The sequence below is a fragment of the Syngnathus leptorhynchus genome, chromosome 12 (assembly GCF_054491065.1).
Source record: "Syngnathus leptorhynchus isolate UIUO chromosome 12, UIUO_Slep, whole genome shotgun sequence".
Classification (NCBI taxonomy): domain Eukaryota; kingdom Metazoa; phylum Chordata; class Actinopteri; order Syngnathiformes; family Syngnathidae; genus Syngnathus; species Syngnathus leptorhynchus.
In genome coordinates this window covers 7,732,046-7,750,852 of record NC_141206.1, presented here as the reverse complement: position 1 = coordinate 7,750,852, position 18,807 = coordinate 7,732,046, and the positions used below count along the sequence as shown (strand labels likewise).

Genomic DNA, 18,807 nt, shown 5'->3' with positions numbered 1-18,807 from the left:
TTTATCATTATTAATCCATTGTTTGGCGGAGAACCCAAAAAGCATGTATCCGAGAAAATATTTGGTGTGTTCTAGGGGTCCTGGAAAAAAAATGAAAATCCCTGATCACCATTCCACATAATTATTGCTGATACTCGATTTACCGAAAACTGCATTATACCTTCTATCGACAAATGTCCCTGACTCATCGACTACGCTGCTGCCCTGTGATGTCATCGCACGCAGCACCCATTGCATGGAGCAGGGACGTCTGGCTTTATCCATACTAGTCAACAGTTGAATCACAACGTTGATGAAAACCAATCAGACTGACTTTCCTTGGAACGCATCATCAGGTGGATGTAAACGAACCAGCGTCACCGTTGATTTGTACGATATTCCACCCTGCATCTTGTTCCTTTCAATGCATCCCCTTTCTTTGTGTAACTCCTTAATGTTCTTTGCTCTATTTTTCTCCCCCATCGCATTTTGCCACGATGCACAGCCACATGCGACATGTTGCCGTGACGTCATCCAACCCATCAGCCAATCACGATTCATTCTGAGAATGTAACTTGATCTAAATATGATTGTTGCTGCTGCTAAAAATATTACAAAATTATACAGTAATGTGCTTTTTTTTTGTTTTGGGTCGGAAAATTGATTAAAATAAAATTTGTTACCTTTTAGCATTTTAGCGGGAACTGTAAAAAAAAAAAAAAAAACGGTGCAGGGAGTTTACAAAAAATATACAGTGGTGGCTTATATATCTTAAGAGTCACTACTTATATCAATAAATATACACATATAAATCACAAAATAATCCAACAAAATAATCATGTTATTATGGCACATTAAATTAGAAAAATATCCTTCCTCTTTACCATAAAGCAATATTCAATCTCTCTGCCATTTATTTCAGTTACTGTGTATGACTTATGATCCCTTCAGGTATTTGGGAAACTACGACGGGCACTTTGAGTACAACTCGACAACATGCAAAGAGCTCAGACAGGAGATTATGGACGTCAAAGTCCTGACAATGTGAGTGACTTTAAAGGAGCACCTCAACCGCTTCCCAAAAGATTTGCATCCGTTGAAACAGTCTATGAATTAGTCTTTACTGTCAAGTATATTATTTTACAGGCCACGGGCCAAAAGTTTCATATTCGTCTCGCAGGAAAATGTCAGTTCAAGGAGAATCTATTTTGGGCAGAGTCATGGCTGATATTTTTTGCTGCTCCAATTTTTTTTTTGCTCGGCACCCTAACGGCCCGTATCTGTTACCGGCATCGTTATAACGTTTGCCTTTTGTTGTTCTTTTGTTTCAATTTACCGCCCTTTGTAGAAAGAATTATCGGAAAGTACACGGTCGTGGCTATCCTTCTTCACTCTCCAAGTCTCTCTGCCTGTCTGCCAGGGTGAAAACTTCGGATTTGTTTGAGAGATGGCGTAACCTGCAGGTGTGTAAGTGGGAGCAGAGCAAGGAGGAAACCAACAACTTCAAGTAAGCGTCGCCGTCGTCACGACATTTTTCAATGATCTCCGTTGAATTTGGTCATTTTATGTTTTGTTCCAGAATGTCGTTGTCTCGTTGTTGCAATGCTCCGTCCTTCCTGTTCACCACCAAAAGAAACACCCCCGCCGGGAGCAAGCTGAGGTACGAGGTGGACACCAGCGGCATTCTTCCCATCACCACCGAAGTCTTCAAGATGTTTCCAGATGTGAGATTAGTAACCTGCCGCTTGGATTTTGAAGCAGGCCTTTTCTTGACAGATTTTTTTTTCTGGCCTTCCAGGATATGCCGTACTCCAAATCCCAGTACAAGAAATGCGCTGTGATCGGAAATGGCGGCATTATTAAGAACAGTAACTGTGGGAAGGACATTGACTCGGCGGACTTTGTGTTCAGGTGGGAAACCACAAAATTGTCATCTAATCTGTCCGTTTTGCGAGTAAATTATTATTATTTTTTGCTCTAGATGCAACATACCGCCCATCAGCGAGAAATACTCTGCTGACGTCGGCACAAAAACAGATCTGGTAACGGTGAATCCCAGCATCATCACCGAGAGGTACCCCAAATCTGAAATCCAGTCCCGTAAATCGTGCCTCTTCCTTCACATGTCATCCTTTATCTCGGCCCCGCCTCTTAGATTCCAAAAGCTGGAGAAATGGCGGCGTCCCTTTTACAACGTCCTACTCAACTACGAGAATTCATCGGTGGTCCTGCCGGCGTTCTACAACACGCGCAACACGGACGTGTCCTTCCGGGTCAAGTACATGCTGGACGACTTTGACTCGCAACGCGGCGTCTTCTTCTTCCACCCGCAGTACCTGCTCAACGTGCAGCGTTTCTGGGCGGTGCAAGGCGTGAGGGCCAAGCGCCTCAGCAGCGGGCTGATGTTGGTCACCGCCGCCCTGGAGATGTGCGAAGAGGTGCACCTTTACGGCTTCTGGGCCTTCCCCATGAATCCGTCGGGCATCTTCATCACGCACCACTACTACGACAACGTCAAACCGCGACCGGGCTTCCACGCCATGCCGCACGAGATCTTCAACTTCATCCACATGCACGCCCGCGGTATCGTGCACGTGCACACCGGGCCGTGCACGTGAACGGGAGACAATTTGAAGCTTGTTTTTCCACTGTGGTTTTCTTCTTAGTGTTGTTCTTGTGATGTTTTCTAGTGGCTCTGCTGTAAAGGTTGGTTCTTTTCTACTCGTTGCTGTACCCGTTCAAACGTATCGGGCCTTTCTTCCATGTTGTGTATAAAAAGAAAAAGCCCGAATGTTATCTGGGGTTTAAAAAAACAAAAACAATTCCAAACGCAGCATCCAGTTGTCTACTTTTGTAATCAATTTGATTGTTCCCCCCCACGTTGACGGGGCGAACGTTTGAAATTGGCCTTTTCCAGTGGCTTTTTTGGGAAATGTGCAACAAGAGGCAACAATGGGATTTTATTTTATTTTATTTGACTGACCGTAATCCTCTGCTATTCTCTCGAGAATACTGAAAAACAATTCATCAATAGTAATTTTAAAAAAAATTCCCCCCATTTTTTTAATCCTTTGTGACCCAATTTGTTTTATTTTCTGTGCCAAATGTTTTTCGAGTGAGAGTCAATAATCGATGGATTTTTCCAATTCGTGGTCATCATTCACTCATTATTTCCCGAGAATGCAGAATTTCCACCGCAATAGTATTTTCAACTCATCTGACAAATTTAAAATTCCAAAGAAATTGCATAGTTTCTGTTGAAATTCATGTACTACTTTTTTTCTGTCGAGAGATTTAGTGCCATCTGGTGGCATGGTGGGGCATTTCAGATTGAGCGAATCGTTCCACTGGAATTTAAGAAACCTGAGTAGCGGGGGATTACTGTATATATCGTCTCAAGTCTTATGCCATGCTGCCTTATGACATTCCATCCTCTCCATCTAATATGCAATCGACATCTGTATTCCCTAAGTTTTGTCCCTCAAGGCAATGAAAAGGACACGCCGGCTTCATTTAAAACTTCTCGCTGTGTTATAATTCCCACTCCATACTCGTCATCGTGCATGATAAAAGCTTTTGTGCGTGCCTGCTTCAGTGCTCACTGAATTAAGTTTACACTCAACTCACAGAAACCTTTTTCGTCCAAGAGATTGTTCAACTAGTGGATGCAGGAATTGTAGTTCTTTCGGATCGGACCGCTGTAGTGTGTTGACATAATGTTATTATTTTAACGGCTGTTAGAAATGACACCAGGAGTGAAGATACTGGGACCACTCTTTGAATCACTAAAGGGGAAGGAAACAGTGCTTGGTTCTGTGGAATCATGTTTGTAAATAAAATGGTTTGCGTTTTTGTAATGTTCTCTTTTATTATTATTACGATTATTATTGTTATTATTATGATTACTACTATTATTACTACTATTATTATATTAGTATTTGTTCTCTATTATTATTATTATTTTTTTAATTATTATTATTAAGGTTCCAGTACAACATGACTCAACTACTGTTAAAGTTTAAATATAGTACATTTAAAATTTCAATGAAATTTAAAAAAAATATATGTTGGGCATTTTTTTGTAAACTATAAAAATACTTAAACAATGTCAATGAGTGGTATGGCAGCCATATCTATACTATGAGAAAATAGGATGGCGACTTTGGCTATCAAGTGGCAGCAATATGCCCTAATGGAGGGATTTGGATTTGGCTGCCATGGAGCTGCATCCAAATAAAAATGACTGGTACCAAATAGCCCACGGACCCAGATAGAAGGATAAAGTCAAACTATATCTTTTTTTGTATCGTCATGAAAATCACTTCCTGAATACAAAACTACCCGAGGAACGAGATTGTCGATTTACGACCGTTTGGAAAGCTCACTGGCGTAAAACCGGCTTCACGTGCGGTAGGTGCGTAAGGGCAACTAAAAGCGAGACACCCCTGTCTCGTAAAGCGATCCCGATGCCATGAATAATGGAGGGCGAGGATAAGTTCTCTCGGTGCAAGGCTCCTTTTTCACACGGCTTTCTCCCGACGGTCACGTGCCAAGGCGACAAATTTTTCATGAGCGCTACGCGAGGTTTGTGGTCGCTTTGTCCAGGTCGCTCCGAAGGCCACGGAAGCAGAACCTCCGCTTCAAATGAGCAGCCTCAGCTCCGGAGAAACCTCGGCGAGAGAGTGAAGCAAAGATGCCTTCCAAACAGAAACATTCGAGATTACTAGAAGAAAGTGAGGAGGTGGATGAAGAAGTGGAGGAAGCGCCCGAGTTGAAGAAGAGAAGCAGCAAAGGCGAGAAGACTCGGAAGGAAAAAAGTTCAGAGCGTTCCGGGTCCTCTGAAAAAGAGAAAAAGAAGAAAAAGACAGAGACTGAGAAGGACGAAAGTGAGCAGAACAACAACGAGACATCCGCCAAAGAAGACAACAGTGAAGGGGCGGTGGAGGAGAAGAAGAAAAAAAAGAAGAAATCCTCCACGGAGAACCCAGACGAAGCAGATGCTGAGAAGAAAACAAAGAGCAAGAAGAAGAAAGTGTCTCACAATGAGGGAGATGAAACCGCGGAGGATGACTCCAGGAAGAAGAAGAAGAAAAAACTCAAGAAGGGATCGGGCGAAAGTGACGAGGACAAAAAGAAAAAAGGCAAAAAGTCCAAAAACAAGCATGTGGACTATGCCGCCATCTACCAGAGCGAGCTCCTCAACTACCACACTGATTCCTCCGACGGCTACGAGGACGTCTACTACAAGAAGAAAGGTGAGCTCCACTTTGGCAAGAAGTCATCAAGTACAAATTTCATGTTTGGAACTAAATTCTCTTCTTTTGGTTCTAGTCTACGAGGTGGTGGCCATTACCGGTGACGTGAAAGGAGCCGGGACGGACGCTAATGTGTTTGTGACGCTTTTTGGGGAGTTTGGTGTTACTCCCAAAGTCCACCTAGCCAGCAAGTGAGCAGATTTTTTAAATTTACATTCATTTATTTAAATGTATATATTTAATTTTTTTTCTATTAATTTTTTACATTTATTTTTAATTTATTTTATTGATTTATTTTACATTCTGGAATCTGTGTGGATCCTCGGAAGTTGAACTAAGAAGGTTTTTTTTGTCTTCTTTTTTTGGGGGGGTTTCGGGTTAGCAACTAGCCAAACTGTTTTGATTTATTCATGTAAAAGTAACTCATGACTATTTTCTATTCCCCTTTTGGTCTTTTCAGCACCGAAAAGAGGTACTTTGAAGGTTTCAGATTCTGTTCCTGGTGTTGGCTTGTATTGTGCAGCACTGTATGAGAGAGCACTCCTTGTTTGTTGATTTATTTTTAATTTTAAATTAATTTTAATATCATTTTTCACATGATCTCACTGCCGAGCCTTCTGACAAGAGGCTCGGTTACCTTAGCAACGGGATGCTCTCTTCGATACAGTATATGGAGTAAGGCGGAACTACGTGACATGGCCGGTCTTCTTCCCAATTCTGGAGTGAATGGAAGAAGACCACGATGTCTTTTTTTTTCTTTTATACCTTTGCAGGCGATCAAATAACCGCCAGGCAGTCGCACATTGATTGACCAGATCGGGTTACCGGGCGGCGCAATCCTGACTTTAGTGTCCCCCCCCATGCGGGATCATGTCGGGCTACACCTTGAGTTGGGCGTATGCGCGATGTCTATTCAGCGTGTTCACGCTGTGTGACCGCAGATGACGACGCGGCGAGTTTCACCTTACTCCCATTTCTACCAATAATGGTGTCGCGCCTGTATCGTCGTGACTAACACGATATGGTGGGCGGCCGGCGTGCAACGCTTTGGACATTCAGTGGAACTCGGCAGTTGCATGAATTCCAAAGTTTGCTTTTTTTTCTGGAATCACTGTGGCGCTCCGACCTCCCTCACGACAGATGGCGGGCGCTCGTTGGTGTGTGTCGGACAGCCTTCCATTCTTCCGTACATGACACCGTGCGCTTTAATTATACAAGCGTGGCTGCTGGCTTGCATGTCGGAGATGCCAGTTCAGGACAGACACAGTGGAGCCTCTGAAGTTCTGCTGAAGAAGTCAACTTTAGTTTAATGAGCATCATTTGTGCAGTTTGGTTTTTCCACACTAGCTTGACTTGAGGGGTTCCACTGTACTGTCTTTAAATGTGGGTGCAGCCTTAAAAAAATAATAATCCAATTTAGACACTAGGCTGGCTCCTCAAATATGGTCATCTTGTTATTATGCTAGCCACAATGCTAACTCCTTCCGTTCCAGAAGCCGGACTGCTTTTGAAAAGAATAAAACGGATGTTTTTCGCATCAAAACGCACAACGTGGGTGCACTCAAGAAGCTCAGGTAAAGTTAAGGCTGGCGCAAAAATAGATAACAGAAGTATTAAAGAAAAAAAATTTCACACCACTAAACTTCTGTGCGTAGGATCGAGCACGACAACACCGGCATGAATGCCAGCTGGTTTTTGGACAGGGTGGTGGTGACCGACATGAGTCGGCCTCACCTGCGCTTCTACTTTGCCTGCAATAACTGGCTGAGCCGCGAGGAAGGGGACAATCTTTTTGTCAGGGACCTACTGGGCAGCCTCAACCAGATGGACGTCCCCAAATGTGAGCCAAACACACACAGTCCTCATATTGAACGTCTTTAAATTGTGTCCTTTCGATCACGACAGTAAATAAATACATCGTGAGCGTGTTCACCGCCGACATGAAGGGAAGTGGAACTGACGCCGACGTCTTCCTCAACATCTTTGGAGAGCACGGCGACACGGGTGGGTAAAAACCTTACTTGACTTCACTCACGTTTACGTCCGTTCCCTCAACGACTTTTACGACCCGTCGAAGGGGAGCGGCGGCTGGACAGCGACAAGGACAATTTCGAACGCGGCTCGGAGGACAAGTTCACCGTCGAAGCTCCCAACCTGGGCAGGCTGAGGAAGATCACCATCGGCCACAACAACAGAGGTTCATCTGCTGGATGGTTCCTCGATAAGGCACGTGCTATTTCGTTCTAAGCTCCTTAGCTCAATGCTAACAGTTCTCTATTCAGGTTGCAATCGATGACATCGGGAATAAAGGAGTGTACGAGTTCCCCGTCAATCGCTGGTTTGCTATGGATGAAGACGATGGCAAAATCCAGAGAGACATTCTGGTCGGCTCACTGCAGCCAATGGGTGAGCGGACCGCTCGGGCCTCAACCTGAGCGTTTCCGTCATCAAGAGTTCTTTAGAAATACACACCGCCAAAAAAAAAAAAAAACGATCTGATTTGATTTCGGCAGGAATCGTGTACAACGTTCAAGTGATGACGGGGGACGTGCGAGGCGCGGGGACCAACTCTAAAATCCACATGGTTATGCACGGCTGCAAGGGCTTAAAGAACAGCGGCAAAATCTTCCTAGAGGGCGGCGCCTTTGAGCGCGGCCTCATCGACATTTTCAACGTGGAGATCTGCGAACTGATCAGCCCTCTCAGCAGGGTCACCATCGGGCACGACAACGGGGCCGTGGGCGCCGGATGGTACTGCGAGAAGGTACCAGGTGTCTCGCACACTCGTAGCTGAAATGCTCTCATACTTGCTGATTTCCTTTCCAACACTACGAATATATTCTTGTACTTCACTGAACATTTTTTTCTGCTCTCACATGCACTCGTATACAAAAAACATTCACGTCACATTTTCTTTTACACACAATTCTGAAATCTCTCATTCTTACATCCTCATTATTCAATGAGATATTTTTGCATTTATTTTTTACAATGAGTAAACGCAAAAATATTTTTCAAATAAAAGTGGTTATTTTAATTTACTTTTTTTGATTTATGATTATATTTACTATTTTTTCTGCTAATATTTGCAAACAATTCTTGACCAAAATGAACTAATAAATAGTATTTCTAACATTGTTGATTTTACGAATATTTGTCTGTTTTGAGAAATCAAACCAACCCATTGTTTACTAAACTAAACTAAAATCTGTATTATTTGTAGGATTTGATTAATTGATTTTAAAAAATAAAAAAAATGGAGCGGGCCATCTGTGTGAGCCCAACATTGCTCACCTGTGTACTTGGGTGCCATTTTTCATCGAGGTGGTCATCTACTGCCCATTCACGGGAGTAGAGCAGACATTTCCGTGCGGGATGTGGCTGGACGAAGACGAGGGCGACGGTCTCATCGAGAGGGAGCTCTACGAAATGGTTTCTCTTCGTCAGAGGAAACAGAAGAGTGAGTTTCATCGGGTTGTAGACGCGACTGGTGATGAAATTCTAAAAATGTATTTACTTACTGGTTTGTACTACAGAGTACCCGTGGTCCTTGTGGATCTGGACTTCGGACTTAAAGGGCGCGGGTACCGACGCCCAGGTATTTCTGCAGATCTACGGAGAGAACGGCAAATCGGATGAACTCAAACTGGAAAGCAACTCGGACAGTTTTGAACAAGGCTGTCTTGATAAATTCATGGTAATCTCCGGATTATCTATAATCATTGACTGCTGAAATTACTTTGAGAGTTTATCTGACTTGTTGTTGTTTTTTTAAATCCTTTTAGATTGAATTGCCAAACATTGGACGACTCCTAAAACTGCGCATCTGGCACGAGAAGAGGCATCCGTTTTCTGGCTGGCACTTAGGGAGGGTGAGAAATTTACCGTTCTTGTGGCCAAATTTGGCCCGTCAAAAACATTTCTGTGACTGTTTGCAGATTAGTTTACTGAAGACCCTGACGATGGAGAAATACAAGTTTGAATGCGGCCGTTGGCTCGACATCAACGAAGACGACAACGAGATCGTACGAGAGTTGCCGGCGACGGGAACTCTTTGCGGGGAGCCGCTAGCTTGTAGGGAAACGAGTTTTACGACAACCCGCGTTTTGGATTTATTTGAAAATCAACAAGTTTTGATTTGATGGCTTAGTGATGAAATATCGCATCACCATCTGCACGGGCAACGTCAGCGGCAGCGGCACCGATGCCAGCGTCTTCCTCAATGTCATCGGCGACCTGGGCGACACCGGGGAGAGACTCATGTACATGAGCAAAAATAACGTCAACAAATTCGAAAAGGGCAACGTGAGTAAGCGGTACGGCTAACACGAGCGGCGTTCGGGTCATGTCGGTGCTTTTTTTTTTTTTTTGTATTTTCCTTCAGCATGATGAGTTTCTCATCGAAGCCGTGTCCCTGGGTCGCGTCCACCGGGTGCGAGTCGGACACGACGGGCGCGGCGGAGGCTGCGGTTGGTTCCTCGATAAGGTCTTGGTGAGGGAGGAAGGCCAGCCGGAGTCGTCGGCCATCGAGTTCCCGTGTTACAGGAAAGGCAGCCATTTTGTGACTCAATGCATCGTTGTTACCTGAGCTCAGAGCACGTGATGATATGTTCAGTCGACATGAAGTGGCAAAATACTATTTATAAACATTAAAAAAATTAATTGATCAAATTAATTCTAGATGAAATCTTAACTTTATCGATCGTGGCTCAATGCAAAGGACAAGATCCCCAAAGGTATTAGTTCCATGTCATCACTACTAATTCTCTTGTTCTCCTAACACGCCTAAGCCCCACGACCAGCTTTCTACGTTTCCAAACAAAAGATCTAAAAGACCTGATAAGTGTGGTAAATTGGGCCTGCGCGGGTCAGACGGCTCTCCAGTTGCATGCTATTAAGTTGTTGGCCAGTTGATGGATGGGTCTCGCCTTACAAATAGGCACTAAACGCAGCTGTCTCTTTCGGTAATCGGAGCCCAGCGGCCCGACAGCAGCGCCGGGTTGCATCTGGAAAGTGTCCTGTCTGGTTTCTGTTATTGGGATTGATTGTTTAATAGATTGATTGATTTCCCCCTCGGGCCAATTATGGTTGAACGAATGTGTCTCCAATCAGGTGGTTAGACCGCAATGAGGATGACGGGCAGATCGTCCGAGAGTTGGTTCCAGCCGGAGAAGGCCTGCGGTTGTTTAGTGAGTACAGTAATCCCACATCATGACAAACAGACAATTGCAGAATGGGGGCGGAGCCAAGGTTCATCTGGTTTGTTAGCATTTGTGCATTTGTTTCAAAATCAATTTATCTGTTGGCTAATTATTTTTTATGGTATCGTCATGTGATGAGATTCATGGCAGGGCTTGTACCCCCCCTTGCAGATGTGAGCTACCACATCGCCATCAAAACGGGTAGCGTGAACGGTGCCAGCTCAGACTCTCGGGTGTTTGTCAAGCTGTACGGCGAGAGGGGCGACACCGCCAAGATAACCCTGGCAGTTTCGGACAACGACCTGCGGAACTACTTTGAAACCGGTCGCACCGACATCTTCACCATAGAGACTTTTGACATCGGGAAGGTACGCTCAGAAACGTCCACCTGTTTTCCGATTGCCATCTGAGGTCATGAAAAATGTCAATATAGTCTAACCTTGGCAGATCAACAGACTCCTCATCGGCCACACCAATGAAGGCTTGCGAGCCGGCTGGTTTCTGGACAGTGTTCAGATCTCGGTGCCGGTCCAGGGCAAGCAGTACATGTTTCCCAGCCACCGCTGGCTTTGCAAAGATGAGGCTGATGGAAAAGTGGAGGTTGAGATCTATCCCAGCGAGATCCTGGAGATGGAGAAATGTAAATAATCAATGATGTGGAAGAGTGGCAATTTTGTGATGGACGGCGACACATCTCTCTGGCTTACAATCATTTGTGTTTGCCGATAGTGATCAACTACGAAGTAAGCGTGGTCACGGGGGATGTGCGCACAGCCGGCACCAACGCTAACGTCTTCTGTCAGATTTACGGCGCCGATGGAAAAACAGAAGTTCTTCCCCTGAAGAGCCGCTCCAACAATTTTGAACGCGGTACCACTGAGATCTTCAAGGTCGGTATTGAGTTCCTGTGTTCAAGTTTATTGACGGTAGCTAGCTACATGAGGAATTCTGCCACCGCTGCTAGATAGAAGCTCAGGATGTGGGCAAGATCTACAAGCTGAGGATCTACCACGACGGTAAGGGCATTGGCGACGGCTGGTTCCTGGAGTCGGTGGACATCAAGCGCCTGACCACGGCCATGGTGCGGGTGGAGGTGAAGCGGGAGGGCACCAAGAAGGATAAGAAGAAAGACAAGAAGAAGAAGAAGAAAGACGAAGAGGAGGAGGTGGAAATGGTGGAGGAGCTACAGGAGGTGGTGGAGATGTTCAGCTTCCCTTGCAACCGGTGGCTGGCCAGGGATGAGGAGGACAGCGAGATTGTGGTCGAGCTCCTGACCGATGACAATGAAGATCTCGAGGGTAAATGTAGCGACGGGTACTTGAGGTTACTGAAAACGTCCCACCATTAATACTTTCTTTTTCCACCCGGCAGTGAACTCTTACGACGTGCACGTATTCACGGGGCATCCGTGGGGGGCGGGGACCGATGCCAAGGTTTACATCAACGTCTATGGCGAAATCGGCGACACAGGCGAGCGACGCCTCAGGAAGTCCAATAACCTCAATAAATTTGAGAGGGGCCAAGTAAGCTAACCTCTGCAGCGACCCGGGGGGTAAAAAAAATATGCACCTTTTGATTGTGTATGTGTGTGCGTGACACAAGGAGGACATGTTCAGCATCACGGCCGTGGACCTGGGGACGCTGAAGAAGCTGAGGATCCGACACGACAACAGCCAGGCTGGGGCGGGCTGGTTCCTGGACAGGGTGGAGATTGTGGACAACAAGGATGACACTACGTAAGTCAATCACAAGAAATAATGAACAGTGTAATCGAATATTTTGAGCATGCTGTAAATAGTTTGAAAAATATTATCTAAAACGACAACAAACGTGACATCAACGCAACAGCACCGCCGTGTGGCGAGAAATGGTACATACCCATTCAAAGCCAACCTTTCCTATCAGTGGCTATTGTCTTCGAAAGTAAGCCTGGAATTCAGACACATTTATTAGAACGGTATATAGTAAAAACTGATTATGCAAATAATCTGTGGGCTCTTTATAATCCTTCATCTAATGTATTAAAGCCATAATCATTAGAAAAGAACCTGACGAGATGCACGCCACTGTGTTCCAGGTACTTCTTCCCGTGCAAGCGATGGCTGGCGGTGGACGAAGACGACGGGCAGCTGGCCAGGGAGCTGGTCCCCGTGGACGAGGCCTTCATGAAGAAAGGCGACGATGAGGACGATGATGGCGACTCTGAGGCTACGCTGGGCTTGGAGCAGAAAGGTGAGGACATTAATTAGAAATCAAGATGAAGATGATACTGAAGTGCGCTCCACATTACAGCCATGTCCACCACGTACACGGTGAGGATAAAAACCGGGGAGAAGAAGTACGCCGGGACGGACACCAATGTTTTTATGACCCTGTATGGTACCAAGGATGACACAGGTGGGACGCTTCATTCGGTACAGTTTTTTTCAGCCTATATTAAGCCAAATCAGATCATTTATATCACGGCTCACCACCTAAAATATACACACACTTGCCTCTGAGCTTTGCTCTTGTCTGAATGGCAGGGATCATAAATTTGAAGGCCTCCAAGACGCACAAGAACAAGTTTGAGCGGGGCATGATTGACGAGTTCACCGTGGAAGCTGTGGACATCGGGCCGCTCAAGAAGTTACGAATTGGACATGACAACCACGGTACAGCCACACATACTTGGATGTCTGAATTCAGATTTGTAGGTATGGGGCAGGGGTCGAGATGGGAATTAGCCATTTCCACTCCTTTACCAGTACAATTTTTCTTTCTTTCTACGACATAATTGATGTCATTTGCATTATATAGTAACCCCCCGCCCTCCATTTTAGGTGTTACATTCCAGATTACCCACCAATAAGTGAAATTCACAATATTGAAATACCCTGTTTAAATACTCCCTCTGAATGTTTTCAAAGCATTTACAACAGTTCTTAATTTTTTTTAGGGTCTTGAAACACGCTTTTCAAAAATACAAACACGGAATATATTGAGAGATAGCAAGAGAAATGGCTAACAAAAATATTGTGCAAACAGCCATTTTCGTTTTTTTTCTCCACTAAACTAACTTCTCATTTTACAATACACCAATTATCATGCCCAAACATGTACCTTATAAGATGAACCTCGCTCGGTGAGGAGCACAAAGCAGAATTACAGAGGATGCTTCGCTAATTGTCAATGAAATCGAGATGGCGCCGAAATTCTTCCCAGTCATTCTTCTTCTTCTAATTGTATACTGTCTCAAATAACCGTGTCGCTACCTAGTGGCTGACAGTGGGATTACATCCAATAACAATGAGAGTCAGTTGTTAATAACAAAATGATAACAATAAAATGAAAAGCCTGCAAAATGGGAGGACCGTCAATCTAGAAGAAAAAAAAATCCAGTGGGAATTACTGAATTTGATATAATAATAAAATTAAGACAGGTGCTTTTGTGATGTTTTGGACTCACCTGTTTTCTGGGTTTGGTCACATTATTGTGAATGTGAGCAGGGGGTGGCTCAGCAGGCTGGTTCCTTGACTGGGTGGAGATTGATGCTCCTTCGCTGGGGCAGAAACTTCTATTCCAGTGCGGCCGCTGGTTGGACAAAGGCGAGGACGACGGTGCCATCTCCAGAGATCTTTTTCCGAATCCTCTCCAAACAGAACTTTACACACCATGTAAGATTACCGCTGATAAATGTATTCATGTACTTCCACTGGCGGAGCTAGAGAGGGGGCTACTGGGCCAGGCCCCCCCCCCCCCCGAGGAAAAAAATCTAATATTTGATCCTTTTTTTCTTTCTAGTTGTCCCTTACGAGATCAAAATTTTCACGGGTGATGTTTTCGGAGCGGGCACGGACGCAGACGTGTTTGTTGTCCTGTATGGAAGAGACGCCCTGTGCACGCAGCAGAAGCGACTGTGCGTCAACAAGAGGGAGAGGATCATGTACTTTGAGAGAGGAGCTGAGGACATGTTCATTGTTGAGGTACGGTGATACTGAAATCATCATCATATCATGGAAATCGGACATGATATTTACATTTGCTCACTGAAGCTGGAGGACGTTGGGGAGGTCATTGAGAAGATCCGCATCGGTCACGACAACCGCGGCGTCAACCCAGGCTGGTACCTGGACCGAGTGGAGATCCGACGCTTGCTAAAGAAGGGGAAGGTGCGGTCCAGATCCCGTAACAGTATTTAATGCTTCTCACTGAGGGACCAACTTGTCGCAGGGCTCGGAGACGGTCATCTTCCCGTGTGAGCGCTGGCTCGCCAAGTCGGAGGACGATGGGGAGACTGTGAGGGAACTGGTGCCCTCTGACATCATCACCGAGAAGCTGGCGCGGGACGGGAGCTTGAAGATCACTGAGGTGGAGGTGGAGGACGCCCTGGAGAGTACGATAAACACACCACAAGACCATTAGCATATTTTCAATCTTCTGATTGACCTGTGTGTGGTCTTCATTCGACCTCAGCACATACGTACAAAGTGTCCGTGATGACCGGCGACATGTACGGGGCGGGCACCGACGCCAACGTGTTCCTCACCATCTACGGCGACCTGGGTGATACCGGCGAGAGGAAGCTTAGCAAGTCAGAGAACAACAGCAACAAATTTGAGCGAGGATCCGTAAGGAAACAACGACAATGAAGAAGACAAATCAATAAAGCTGTGGCAGTGAAAGTTCTCGTTTTCACAGGTGGATAGGTTCACCATCGAGGCTGTGGATCTGGGCCAGGTGTTCACGATCAAGATCCGCCACGATAACAGCATGATGAGCCCCGACTGGTACCTGGACCAGGTGGAGGTTCTCGACGTGGACACAGAGGAGGTCTTCCTTTTCTTGTGCGAACGATGGCTGTCCAGGAAGAGGGAGGACCGCCGCATCCAGAGAGTTTTCTACATTAAGGTGATTTCGAGTTTTCCGAGAGAGGTGGGGGAGAAGTCTTCTTCTCAACGTGCGCTTCTTTCAGGGCTACGAGGGGGTCCGAGAGAACCCGAGTATCGAGAAGTCAACCTTGACGAGCGTTGACAACAACATGAACAAAAAGAGCAAAAAGAAGGAAGAGGAGGTCGAGGAACTCCCTGGTGAGGAACGGCAGTATTCCCACGAAAGACTTCTAAGATGTTAAGCAGAACTTTCTCACGCAGTCATACCGTACCACATCACACTGTGCACCGGGCTGGAGCGAGACGCCGGAACCGCCAGCAGGGCCTACGTGATTATTATCGGAGCCAATAACAGCCGAACGGATAGATTGTGGTTGGATCCGCCGGATGGAAGGAAGGGCCTCCAGGCCGGATCTATGGAGAGCTTCGAGTGCTACGGCTCAGACGTGTGGGAGATCAAAAAGGTCGAGGTGAGGGTCAACCCGTCATTTAATCCCGAATCTAATCCCGAGCCCACAACCCAAAATCTTCTCGCAGCTCGGCCATGACGGTGCCACTCCAGAGAGCTGCTGGCTGGTAGATGAGCTCTCCGTTGCCGTGCCAACCAAAGGGGTCAAATATATCTTTGCTTGCGCATGCTGGCTGGCCAAAGATCGCGGCGACGGCCTGACCGCTAGAGTTTTCAACATTCTGGATGCAGAAGCCGTTTCCATCTCTCAGAAAGTACGCAACGCGTTCTGACATGCACAAATTCATTTTGGATCTAAAGAGCTGAAAATCGTGGTCCTGGTTCTCTCACAGGTAATTTATGAGGTGACTGTGGTCACGGGGGATGTTCAAAACGCAGGGACAGACACCAAGATCTTCATGACTGTGTTTGGTGCCAACGGCAGCACTGAGGAAATGTTGCTGCCGAAGAACGAGGATAGGTGAGACCCCAGGATGAGACGTCCAGTTAGAAAATATCACACGAGTCATTTTCCCACTTATAAATTGAGTTCCTCGCCTGATTTTTAGGTTTGAGCGTGGTCAGGAGGACACCTTTAACATGGAGATAGATGACATCGCCCCTCTCAGGAAGATGAGGCTACGCATTGACGGCTCAGGCAGCAGACCGGATTGGTTCCTTGATACGGTTTGGTCCACCATGAAATCCTTAGCCAGGTTCTCCATCTGAGCTTCTAATCAAATGACTTCTCCAGGTGACCATGAACAACCTGACCACGGGGGAGGTGTCCGTTTTCACCTATGAGGAGTGGCTGTCCAGGACACGTGGACCCCAAAGGACCATGATTTGCGAGATGGCTGCAGTGGTGGATGAGGAGACCATGGTGGAGCTCACCACTTATGTGGTTCAGGTCAAGACTGGAGACGTTATAGGTGCGTCTTCATGGGTGGCTAATAGACATTTCAGATGATGTCTCTAGATGACATCTTTTCTTCTCTGTATTTCTGAAACGGAGTCTATGTTCTTGGTGACTTCCCATCACTGCTGCTAATCAATACAACAGCACTGTGAGAAGTTTGACCTCAAGCGCAGGATTGTGACCTCAGATAGCCGCTGCAAACCCGAGGAGACGCAGTCCCGCCTCGCTAATGAGCGAGACTGGTGAAGCATCACGTAGGCGGTACACGGCATCTGCTAATGGCCTCCTCCGGGATCTTCATCACGATGTGAGAGGTCGAGCCACATCTGTTAAGATCACTTAAAGGAAGACGGGAAACGATTCAGACAGAATGCTGGCATTTGACTCTCCAGTCTTCGACTTAAAAGTCTGTTGCCAAAGCAATGAATAATTCATGATGAGAATTTAATGCTGTGAGGCAAAGTCTTTCTCGCCTCACCTGACCTTTTTTTTCAAGCTCATAATCAATTAATAGGCCCATAGGTGTCAATTTGGATCGAATTCAGCGTCTCGTTACCTTCAGGGGCCGGCACCGACGCCAACGTTTGGATCATCATTTTCGGTGAGAACGGAGACACGGGGACCTTGGCGTTGAAAGAGTGCAACAAGTCCAACAAGTTTGAGCGCAAGCAGATGGATTCCTTCCGATTTGTCGACATCTTGAGCCTGGGTGACCTTTCCAAAGTCCGAGTGTGGCACGACAACACAGGTTAGAAAAAGACGCCGACTCACTTGAGGTGGACTTCTCATCTTCTGCTTTGGCACGCAGGCCTCGCACCAGGATGGCAATTGGACTACATCGACGTGAAGGACGAGCTCATGGACAAGACCTTCCGCTTTCCCTGCGACCGCTGGCTCGCCAAAAACGACGGTGACGGACAGATCATGAGGGAGCTGCCGTGCGCTAACAACGAATACTTGGACCTCGACGAGAAAACCAGTAAGACTTTTTTTTCCCCCCATGACGTCATTCAATGTTACTTACCTTTCGTACGCTCTCCCAAAGAGTACGAAATTTGCGTCACCACTGGAGACACGGCAGAGGCGGAAACCAAGGAGAACGTTTGGATGGTTTTGGAAGGGAGGAAGGGCCGATCAAAAGAGTTTTTAATGGAGAACTCGTCAAAGAAGAGGAGGTTTTTGAGGTAGCTATTTGTCTAGCGACAACATCTAAATAAAGTTGGGTTGTTAGATGGACCATTATCACTCCTTTGTTTTTGTTTTTTTAAGGGGAAACGTTGACAGATTTGAGTTTACATCCAAGAACCTGGGCGACATTGTTAGCATCTGCGTTGGCCACATATCCAAGGACGGGAAGAAAGTCAAGGCAGAGCTTCACTGGCACGCGGAGGAGGTGGTGGTCACGGAAAGAGAGCTGGGCAACAAGTAAGGTCCACGTTTGGAAAGGCTCATTTTGTGGGACGAATATTAGAACATTTCTCTTCAGGTACATCTTCCATTGTGACGCCCTGGTCCCGCTGTCGGCCAAGAGGGACGACTTCCTGACCTTCGAGTGCACCAAGGCCATCGAGAGCTTCGCCAGCAAGGCCAGAAGCCTGGTACCCGTCAAGTACGAGATCATCGTCATCACGGGCGACGAGAAGGGAGCAGGCACCGACGCCAACGTTTCCATCACCGTCTTTGGCTCCAACGGTGACTCGGGTCGGCGGCAGCTGCGGCAGAAGTTCCGGAACCTCTTTGAGAGGGAGCAGACGGATCGCTTCCTGTTGGAGATGCTGGATATGGGAGAGTTGCAGAAGGTGAGAGTGGAGCATGATAACTCGGGTCTGCATCCTGGCTGGCTGCTGGACCGCGTGGAAGTCACCAACACCGCAAATGGAGTCACCACTATTTTTCTGTGTGGGAAGTGGCTGGACACTAAGAGGGCTGACGGGCAGATCGTCAGAGTCCTCTACCCAAAATACTGAACAGCTAAATTCACATTCGTAACTGCTTCATTCAGCCAACTGAGTATTTATCAACAGGGGTCGGATTTTTGTCCTTCTGCAACGTTCTTCACAAAGACATTTGTTTACATCGGGAAATGTGACAAAAATTTACATTGGTTTTGGTCAGAGAAAAAAATGTGCCAAT

At 46.3% G+C, this 18,807-nt stretch overlaps 3 protein-coding genes across 4 annotated transcripts in view; 2 read left to right on the top strand and 1 right to left on the bottom strand.

Annotated features, from left to right (window-relative positions):
* Positions 1-2,597, top strand: part of st8sia5 (ST8 alpha-N-acetyl-neuraminide alpha-2,8-sialyltransferase 5) — a 5,536-nt gene extending 2,939 nt beyond the window's left edge. Inside the window, exons 4-9 of the mRNA XM_085926153.1 lie at positions 931-1,023; positions 1,328-1,486; positions 1,559-1,703; positions 1,778-1,890; positions 1,961-2,053; positions 2,135-2,597. Of these exons, the coding sequence (XP_085782279.1) occupies positions 931-1,023; positions 1,328-1,486; positions 1,559-1,703; positions 1,778-1,890; positions 1,961-2,053; positions 2,135-2,597 (1,066 nt within the window). The remainder of the gene's footprint in view (positions 1-930; positions 1,024-1,327; positions 1,487-1,558; positions 1,704-1,777; positions 1,891-1,960; positions 2,054-2,134) is intronic.
* LOC147048203 (uncharacterized) overlaps positions 1-13,982 on the bottom strand; it is a 25,774-nt gene extending 11,792 nt beyond the window's left edge. The window contains exons 1-7 of one of the 2 annotated variants that reach the window (XM_085926149.1): positions 13,884-13,982; positions 12,484-12,648; positions 12,314-12,364; positions 12,005-12,130; positions 10,875-11,059; positions 8,756-8,846; positions 8,529-8,672 (exon numbers count right to left, since the gene is read on the bottom strand). The gene's annotated coding sequence lies outside the window, so the exon portion shown is untranslated. Of the gene's footprint in view, positions 1-8,528; positions 8,673-8,755; positions 8,847-10,874; positions 11,060-12,004; positions 12,131-12,313; positions 12,365-12,483; positions 12,654-13,537; positions 13,636-13,883 lie in introns of those variants that run through there. The other variant, XM_085926148.1, reaches the window with a different exon arrangement.
* loxhd1a (lipoxygenase homology PLAT domains 1a) lies at positions 4,673-18,807 on the top strand. The gene is made up of 42 exons (XM_085926960.1): positions 4,673-5,234; positions 5,311-5,425; positions 5,695-5,706; positions 6,728-6,808; positions 6,890-7,074; positions 7,140-7,238; positions 7,312-7,460; positions 7,517-7,640; positions 7,748-7,998; positions 8,559-8,694; positions 8,771-8,931; positions 9,020-9,106; positions 9,173-9,308; positions 9,385-9,539; positions 9,619-9,776; positions 10,344-10,423; positions 10,607-10,803; positions 10,883-11,075; positions 11,165-11,325; positions 11,400-11,733; positions 11,807-11,958; positions 12,038-12,171; positions 12,513-12,667; positions 12,728-12,832; positions 12,961-13,089; positions 13,925-14,092; positions 14,220-14,401; positions 14,471-14,587; positions 14,649-14,811; positions 14,892-15,046; positions 15,117-15,326; positions 15,391-15,505; positions 15,569-15,777; positions 15,845-16,030; positions 16,109-16,236; positions 16,325-16,442; positions 16,510-16,687; positions 17,237-17,422; positions 17,483-17,653; positions 17,720-17,858; positions 17,944-18,099; positions 18,161-18,807. The coding sequence occupies exons 1-42, from the start codon at positions 4,673-4,675 to the stop codon at positions 18,639-18,641; spliced, it is 7,113 nt and encodes a 2,370-aa protein (XP_085783086.1). The 3' UTR covers positions 18,642-18,807.

Bases quoted from the DNA above. Each gene is read 5' to 3' on its own strand.
- loxhd1a (XM_085926960.1), top strand. From the start codon at position 4,673: ATGCCTTCCAAACAGAAACATTCGAGATTACTAGAAGAAAGTGAGGAG. The intron at 7,239-7,311 runs GTGGGTAAAAAC...GACCCGTCGAAG, and splicing joins TGGAGAGCACGGCGACACGG to GGGAGCGGCGGCTGGACAGC. The intron at 15,506-15,568 runs GTGAGGAACGGC...TTTCTCACGCAG, and splicing joins GGAGGTCGAGGAACTCCCTG to TCATACCGTACCACATCACA.